Source organism: Miscanthus floridulus, chromosome 4, assembly GCF_019320115.1.
Source record: "Miscanthus floridulus cultivar M001 chromosome 4, ASM1932011v1, whole genome shotgun sequence".
Classification (NCBI taxonomy): Eukaryota; Viridiplantae; Streptophyta; class Magnoliopsida; order Poales; family Poaceae; genus Miscanthus; species Miscanthus floridulus.
Genome location: NC_089583.1, coordinates 93,479,206 through 93,488,625, shown reverse-complemented (window position 1 = coordinate 93,488,625; position 9,420 = coordinate 93,479,206). Strand labels below are relative to the sequence as shown.

The window sequence follows — 9,420 nt, the reverse complement described above, 5'->3', positions numbered from 1 at the left end:
CCGGTTACAAAGTTGAGTTAATCGCGCTTCTTAAGGAATATGTTGATTGTTTTGCATGGGATTATACAAAGATGCCTAGATTGAGCCGAGAGCTTGTTGAGCATCGGCTCCCTGTTAAGAAAGGATTCAGGCCTTTCAAGCAAAAACCCCGTCGATTTAATTCTACAATTTATGATAGGATTAAAGAAGAGATTAATCGGCTATTGCAAGCGGGGTTTATACAGCCATGCAGGTATGCGGAGTGGGTCTCTAATATTGCGCCTGATGAGAAGAAGGATTCTGGAAAGATTAGAGTATGTATTGATTTTAGAGATCTGAATAGAGCTACTCCAAAAGATGAGTATCCTATGCCTATAGCCGATATGCTTATCAATGATGCTTCAGGACACTGGGTTATTAGCTTTCTTGATGGTAATGCCGGTTATAATCAGATTTTCATGGCTGAGGAAGATATGTCTAAGACGGCCTTCATATGTCCTGGGTTTGTTGGTCTTTTTGAGTGGGTTGTGATGACATTTGGGCTAAAGAATGCAGGTGCTACTTATCAAAGAGCTATCAATTTGATTTTCCATGATTTAATTGGGGTGATTATGGAGGTGTACATTGATGATATTGTGATCAAATCGGCCGCCCATAAATCTCATTTGGCCGATTTGCGTCTTGCTTTTAAGAGGATGCGCCGTTATGGATTGAAGATGAACCCACTCAAATGTGCTTTTGGGGTATCGGCTAGAAAGTTTTTAGGCTTCATAATTCATGATAAGGGCATAGAGGTTGATCCCAAGAGGATAGAGAAGATCAAGAAAGTTAAGGCACCTACGTGCAAGAAGGACTTGCAAAAGTTCTTGGGAAAAGTGAACTACTTGAGAAGATTTATTGCTAACTTGTCTGGGAAAATTATTCCTTTCACCCCTATATTGAAGCTGAAGGATGAATTTGAATTCACTTGGGGGGCAAAACAACAAGAGGCATTTGAAAAGATAAAGGAATATTTGTCAACACCACCAGTTCTTCGTGCACCTAGGAGAGGAGTTCCTTTCAAGTTATATATTGCTGCCGAAGAGAAGGTAATTGGGGCTGTTTTGACTCAAGAAGACGAAGCTAAAGAATATGTGACTGCTTATCTTGGTCGCCGTCTTTAGAAAAATTATGCTTATCACTATACTATGCTTGTGCTAAGATGAGACATTATCTTTTGTCTAGTACATGTGTTGTTGCTTGCCAGGCCGATGTAATAAAGCACGTGTTATATCAGCCAATTCTTCATGGAAGGATAGGCAAATGGGCATACGCACTAATAGAATATGACTTGACTTTTGAACCATTGAAAACATTAAGAGGTCAAGTTCTTGTTGATTTTATTGTTGAGCATGGTATTGATTTAGATGATGAAGTCAATTACCTTACTTTTACTCCATGGAAATTATACTTTGATGGATCGGTTTGTAAAGATGGCCAAGGTGTTGGTATTATTCTTATTTCCCCTAATGGTGCTGAAATTGGAATGTCAAGCCGATTAAATTTCTCTTGTACCAACAATCAAACCGAATATGAAGCTCTATTATTTGGGTTGATCATGTTGCGGTCTATGCAAGTAAAACATGTTGAAGCTTATGGTGATTCTTTGCTGGTAGTACAACAAGTTGCTGGTGAATTTCAATGTTTAGAAGGATCACTAAGAGCTTGTCTTGATGCTTGCCTTGATGTTATTGATTATTTTGCCAAATTTCAAATTTAGCATATTCCGAGGCATGAAAATCAAAAGGCCAACATGTTAGCTCAGCAAGCATCTGGCTATGGTGTCAGTGGACATAATTTCCATATTCAAGAACAGCCGATGCATGAAGATTTCAATTTTTCCTGTGTAGGTACAGACCAGTCGGCTCAGCCAACTGACCAAGTTGGCTCAACCGACTACTCTTCTGCTGTGGCCAAGTCAGCTAAGCCGACTGCCCTAGTTGGCCAAGCCGACACCTCTAAATCGGTTAAGCCTATCAGCCCAGTTGGTTTAGTCGACTCCCCTGTGACTAACCCGGTCAATTCGCTTGAGAAGCTATCAAATCGGCCTGATATAACTTCCAGTAATGTTGGGGCCGATTTAGAAGATTGGAGGACTCCCTTGTTGAGATATCTGTGTGATCTAAGTGCCAAAATTGATAAAAGTATTCGGTGGAGTGCTTTCAAATATGTATTGCATAATGATGAGCTTTACCGAAGAACCACCGAAGATTTGCTGCTTAAGTGCTTGGGATCAGATCAGGCAAGAGTGGCTATGGGAGAAGTCCATGAAGGCATCTATGGTACGCATCAATCGGACCCGAAGATGAAGTGGTTATTACGTAGAGCTGGTTTCTATTGGCCTACTATGATGGCCGATTGTTTTCGCTACTATAAAGGTTGCGAAGAGTGCCAGAAGTTTGGAAATATTCAGCTTGTGCCTGCTGTTGTGCTTCATCCTATCATCAAACCATGGCCTTTTCGTGGTTGGGGGTTAGACTTCATTGGCCAAATATATCCCTCATCTTCGAAGGGACATCAATTTGTGTTAGTTGCTACATATTACTTTACTAAGTGGATCGAGGGAGTTCCTTTGAAGAATATGACACACAAGGAAGTAATTAAGTTCATTACTGAGCATATTATTCATAGATTTGGCATCCCTCAAACATTAACTACAGATCAAGGGACATCGTTTGTGTCTAAAGAGGTGAGGGAATTTGTCGAATTATATAAGATCAAATTACTTAATTCATCTCCATACTATGCTCAAGCCAATGGCCAAGCTGAGTCTAGTAATAAGACTTTGATCAAGCTCATCAAAAAGAAAATTGAGGATAATCCAAGGAGATGGCATGAAGTTTTGTCTGAGGCTCTATGGGCACATCGCATTTTAAGGCATGGTGCTACAAAGGTTACTCCTTTTGAGTTAGTATATGGCCAAGAGGCCGTGTTGCCTGTCGAAGTGAATTTGGATGCATACAAGCTTGCTAAACAAAATGATTTATCAGCTGTTGTGTATCATGATTTGATGATGGATAATATCGATGAGGTGACTGTTGTGAGATTAAAAGCTCTCAAGGAAATAGAGAAAGATAAAACTCAAGTTGCCAAAGCGTACAACAAGAAAGTCAGGAGCAAATCCTTCCAAGTGAGAGAATTGGTGTGGAAAACCATACTACCAATTAGATCGAAGAGCAATCAGTTTGGCAAGTGGTCACCGAATTGGGAAGGTCCTTACAAAGTGGTCAAAGTTATATTCGGAAATTCATATGTGCTAGAGACATTACAAGGTGAACGTCTCACGAGAGCAATCAACGGGAGGTACTTAAAAAGGTACTTTCCAAGTGTTTGGCAAGAAGCCTAAGTGCTCACCAAACAATGGCCGATACATGTATCGTCCTTAGAAAAATGGCCGATGTATACATCATCCTTAGCCACTGAGCAGCCGATGAGATGGGAATCGTCGCTGTTTGGTTTTAATTTATTTGATTAAGTGTTTTTAGGTTTATGCATCATTCACCTAAAAACACGGGGGCATATGTTGACAACCAAAAATGTTCATTTTGTGAAGTTGTCAAAATGTGAAACGGACTTCACCATTGCGTTCCTCTCGTCGAGACGGTCAAGAAACATATATGGAATGTCTAATTCGGAGTCCGGATGAAGAAGTTATGCCCTCGGAAAGATGACCCGTCGTCGGGAGTTCCGACCCAAGTCGGGACTTCCGACTGTCGGAAGTTCCGACGTGTGTCGGGACTTCCGGGAAGCCTGAAGAAATCTGCTCGGGTGTCTGGGGTTATCCCTACGTCAGGAGTTCCGACAAAAGTCGGAAGTTCTGACTATCGGGAGTTCCGACACATGTCGGGACTTCCGACTGGACTTCCGACATACCTGACAGAAAATCCTGTTCGGATCTGGTCTTTTGGATTCCGATCCAAACTGTTCCAAACTTGTGGGAAACTTAGAAAATAAGGCTTGGAGAGGTTTCCTACTGGGATAAGACCACCCCCTCTATATATATGAGAGGATCATGGCCGATTGAGATCCCATCTATCCAATCGTCATACAAACCAATCTATCAACTCCTTATTCCCTAATTCCTCTCTCTCAACCCCTCTTGCTGTTCGTTGAGTTTTCCAGCGAGATTCAGCGGCATCCTAGGCGGCCTTGCTGGTCCTAGGAGATCCTCCACGTGCTCCTCCCTGACGGGTCTTTCCGGGAGAGGTTCGGGAGCTTTTCTGGCCAAGAACAAGCTCTACATCGGTCTCACCGATCTTTAGATTGGTTTGATCGATTACGTCGTGTTCTTGCTACGTTGCAGGTTGTGTGCAACCTCTTTGGGTGTCCAAGGCCCTGCTGGTGTGTTGGTTTGGGGTCATCCTCAACGTCAACACGTCCTTAGATGAAAGCCCCCCTGGCTTCGGCCTACGACGGTGGCGATGCCAGTTTGCCTGTTGAAGGCGTCGTTACCTGCGGCCATCTGTCACTCCGTTCGTTTAAGCTTGCTTGGCTGATAAGCCATAGCTAAAAGTATTGTTGGCTGATTTAGTATGAGAAAAAATATTATTTATTGATTGAAAAAGTACAATTTATGAGCCAATTAAAACCAAACGAACTGTCCTCTTCCTGTCCTCTTCACCCCCTCCTATCCCTTTCCTTTTTTGGTGTGTGCCTCCGTGCTCCTTGCTCTCCTCTTAGGTGAGACTGGCCCTGGCTGTCGGTCATTGCTGATTTTTCGACAAGTGTCCTCCTCTGGCATCTCTGCTCCGTCGGCGCTCGCCTTGATGGTGCCAGAAAATCTAATGCCGGGTGGTGTTTCCACCGCTGCCGCCATTCCCCTCCAAGGTTTCCTCCCCGTGGACAGCGTTGAATGGGGGTACGTGGGCCCGGAAGTGCTGTAGGTGTCGCCATCAGTTTCAAGGGAGGTCGTCGTGTTCGGTGATCTTGGGCTTGCGTGTTCGTCACCACTCTTACAGCCTATTCACTTGCTCGTATACCATCGTGGATTATAAGCTGGAACAGTATTTTTCTCTCGCACCAAACCAACAAGCAGTAAAATAATCCATGATCGTTTACGACGAAACGAACAGGCTGTTAGTCTCCATTCCACTGGTTGGTCCTCAGATGGAGGGCGACAGCGGAGCGGCGTAGCTACGAGGAGTGGTGCAGGGCACGATGGCCATGGCGAAACTAGCGAGTATGTTGTTCGGCGGTGGCGCAAATCGAGATCGGTTGGCGTCTCTCGGCTTGCATCTGGGATTACCCCTGTTGCTGTACCGTTGACCTGTTGTTGTTGTCTCTGTTAAGTGCTGTTGTAACCCCTCTCTCTCTCCCTCTTTCATGTACTTTTTTGACCTTTAAGGGTCGACCTCATGTATTAGGTGCTTTGCACCCTTCCACCCACCGGCTTGCCAGGATTTGTGAAAATAAAAATGAGGCGGGGACAAATCGTCCCCTGTTGCCTTTAAAAAACAATTTCGACAGAGTGCTGAAATGTAAAACAAAAAAGGCTTGAAATTTTGAAGTTCGAAGTTCATTTTTTCAAGTTGAAAGGGGAAAATATGCTGACCTCAACGTTTTCTGACTCTCAAAGTTTGACGGCGGCAATCTTCGTTCCCCATTCCTTTTCTTACATAGAAGAGTCATTCTTAATTAGTCGAGGTGAACGGGGCGTGTTTAGATCCCTCAAATGACTTTGTCAATCTTAATATGCTACTATATGCCCTCCTAAGATTCGCCCTGTTCATTTGGCCGATAAACCATGGCGGAAATTACTGTTGACTGATTTGTTGTTAGAGAAAAATATTGTTCGTTGACTGAAAAAGTACGGTTTATACGCCAAGCGAACAGGGCGATTGAGTGTATCACTATACGACGGCATCCACGTGCGGATAAAAACTCTGAATTAATTGATGAGACACCAGCTTTTCATTGATTGAACACAAGTTTCCCAGCCATAGTGCACCAGAAATGGAATAACTGCGGCCATTTCTTTTCCTTTATCATGAAACAAGAGTGACATTTGTTTTTTTTTCTTATATACAAAGAAAAGAGAGGAGATTGCTACTACTAGCATTTTTCCTTATCAAGTCACTGTCGAAATCGCCCTGTTGCCTGCCTACTTGCAAGCTGCAAGTTGCATCCCCGGCCTTACCCAGATCCAGATGCAGCCCCCTTGCTTTCTTCTCCAGCTCGGCCAAGCCCACTGGCTGCCCTCCCGCGTTTTTTACTCTGTTCAGCTAAGCTGACTGCTACTGCTGCTCTCTGCTCCAACCTCCAGCCACCACCTATAAATATGCGTCCTCAGATCCGCCATTCCCATCGCAAAAACCACTCGAACACAACTCAAGCAGGACCAAAGGCCCCTACACTATCCGACGCTCAAGCAGAGAAGGGATCACAAGAGAAGATGTGCCCAATCAAGAAGGAGATGATCGGAGAGTCGAGCTCGCCATACAGCTCGGCGTCAGCCTCGACCTCATCGGAGCACCACCAGACGGTGTGGACGTCGCCACCGAAGCGGCCCGCGGGGCGGACCAAGTTCCGGGAGACGCGGCACCCAGTGTTCCGCGGCGTCCGGCGCCGGGGCAGCGCCGGGCGGTGGGTGTGCGAGGTGCGCGTGCCGGGGAGGCGCGGCTGCCGGCTCTGGCTCGGCACCTTCGACACCGCCGAGGCCGCGGCCCGCGCGCACGACGCCGCCATGCTCGCCATCGCCGGCGCGGGCCGCGCCTGCCTCAACTTCGCTGACTCGGCCTTGCTCCTCGCGGTGCCGGCTTCGTACGCCAGCCTCGCCGAGGTCCGTCACGCGGTCGCGGAGGCCGTGGAGGACTTCCTGCGCCGTGAGGTGGTCGTCCCAGACCAAGAAGACGACGCGCTCTCGGCCACGTCCTCGACGCCGTCGTCCCCGTCCAGCGACGACGGCAACACCTCTTATGCCGGGGAGTCTTCTGAAACTGATTTCTCTCCTCCCACCGGGGCCTCGCCGTTCGAATTGGACGTGTTCAATGACATGAGCTGGGACCTGTACTACGCGAGCTTGGCGCAGGGGATGCTCGTGGAGCCGCCGTCCGCGGTCACGGCGTTCATGGACGAAGGCTTCGCCGATGAGCCACTCTGGAGCTACTAGAACCGACTCTTAGGCCGTTGTACACTGAATGTTTCCGTTTCTTTGTTTGGCCTCTGATGGCTAATTTTGGCAGTGTAACGGTTACTTCTTTTGGTAATGAGACAGAGAAGTTTGGGAAACATCAAAACAGAGCATGCCCATTGCCATTTTATAAGACTAAAAAAAATCCTTTTTTAGCACTTACAATGGTACTATGGTTTTCTAACTTAAGCTTTGCACTTCGTACTAAGGGCTTGTTTGGCACGGCTCCTCCCAAGGGGCTCCTCCGAAGGAGCCGGAGCCGTTTTGGAGGAGCCACAAATTGTGGCTTCTCTAAAACGGCTCCGGCTCCTCTGTTTTTTACTGAAAAACGGCTCCTCCAAGAAAACGTTTGGCAGGGCTCCTCTGGAGGAGCCGGAGCCGGAGCCGGAGAAGAGCCCTGCCAAACAAGCCCTAAGGATGCTTACTGGGCGCGGATTCTCTGACTTGCTGCAGTAAAGTCACAGGCGACTTTCCATCACCTAGATGTAAGGCTGGACAAAAAAAACTCGAAGCTCGTTAGCTTGCTCGACTCGTGGCTGGCTCGACTTGACTCGGCTCGGCTCGTGAGCCAAGCCGATTTTAGCTCGTTAGCTATAACGAGCTAGCTCACGAGCTGATCGTGAGCTAAACGAGAAAAGCTTTCAGGAAAAAAAGTATCAAAACTTATATTAGTTTTTGTATTACTTCATGTCTTGCACTTTACAATTGACTGGTAACTGGTTTAGACCCTATAAATTGACTGGTAACTGGTCTAGATGCATTTCTTTTATATTATTATTATTCTCAAACTTTAGATAAATACAAATATTATACTTTGTGTATTTTTTATACCTGGCTCGCGAGCTTAACGAGCCAGCTTGAGCTTTTAACGAGCCAAGCTGAGCTGGCTTTCTAATTCGTTAGGATAACGAGTCGAGCCGAGCTAGCTCGTTATCTTACGGAGCCAGAACGAGCCGAGCCGAGCCAACTCGTTATCCAGCCTTACCTACATGCCATCTATTTTCCATCCAACGGTTGAAAAGCTCTTCACTTTATTAATGCTAGCCAGGATGCAAATAACAACCCATCCAAAGCCCAGTTCTCGGACGGAGCAGGGATAGTTGGCAGATTTTTCTTTTTTCTGTGGAGCTTATCTTTTCAAAAGTTTAACATATGAGCTTAGATAAATACAAAATTTATATAAAAATTGTAGTCTTAAAAAATATCTATAACTATAGCATATGACCTTTTCATTTAAAATCGTTTTGCGTGAAATTGCCTCAAATTATCTACCGTCATATAGCACTTCAAAAATTATTATTTTTTAAATAATCACAGATGAAGATAAAATTTGTAAAATAATCTTATTTCTCAATGATATCTACACCCTTTTAGTTCACAATATTTTATTTGAATCAATCTTGGTACCGAAATAAAGATAAAAATTTATAAGAAAAATATAGTTCACATAACATCTACAACCAACTAGTTGCTGAAACCAAATCATAACTCGTCTGAGACCGCAGACACGGCTATCCCAGATAGACTATATACTGTGTAGAGGTTGTACCACTCTTCCCACAAGTAGGGTACTATCGCTACAGTGTGCAGGATATATGTCTGGGTGAGAGGACCAGGACGGATATATGAGGTGGACATGAGTTGAAAAGCAGATTAAAATACAGCTAAAATGATTTATAGTTTTCGAAATAAATTTTAAAATAATTTTGAGTACGGGTGATTTTGAATTTGACTTTTTAGGATGTCACAAAAGTATTTGTAAAGCAATATATTATGAAACTAAAAGGTTATATATATTATTGAGAAGTAAGATTATTTTATAAATTTTATCTACATCCGAGATTACATAAAAAATGTATTTTTTGGTAAGGGTAGATAATTTGAGGAAATTTATTCACACAAAATGATTTTAAATGAAAAAGTTGTATACTATAGTTACTAATATTTTTAAGACTACAATTTTCATATAATTTTATATTTATCCAAGCTCATATGTATTACCTCCATCCTAAAAAGAATGCAACTATGTGTTGTGCGTCACGAAAAGTGGTTCACGTTTGACCCAATTTTTAGTGAATAATATTCACAGTTATGTCTTTAAATTAATTTATTGTGAAAATAAATTTCGTAATTAATCCGATGGTATTTATTTGGTATCATAAACATGGATATTTTTTATCTATAATTAGTCAAACTTAAGGTAATAAAACGTTATGTTGTGCTAGAATTGTATTCTTTTAGTGACGGAGGTAGTAAAATTTTTGAAAAGATAA

At 43.9% G+C, this 9,420-nt stretch overlaps 1 protein-coding gene across 1 annotated transcript; it reads left to right on the top strand.

Moving 5' to 3' along the window:
* Positions 1-6,339: 6,339 nt before the first annotated feature.
* On the top strand, positions 6,340-7,252 carry LOC136552155 (dehydration-responsive element-binding protein 1A-like). Its single transcript, XM_066543692.1, has one exon. It carries the CDS (start codon positions 6,410-6,412, stop codon positions 7,124-7,126), a length of 717 nt encoding a protein of 238 aa, XP_066399789.1. The 5' UTR covers positions 6,340-6,409; the 3' UTR covers positions 7,127-7,252.
* Positions 7,253-9,420: the final 2,168 nt, after the last annotated feature.

What these genes read in the sequence shown, in the direction of transcription:
- LOC136552155 (XM_066543692.1), top strand. Translation starts at nt 6,410, where the DNA reads ATGTGCCCAATCAAGAAGGAGATGATCGGAGAGTCGAGCTCGCCATAC.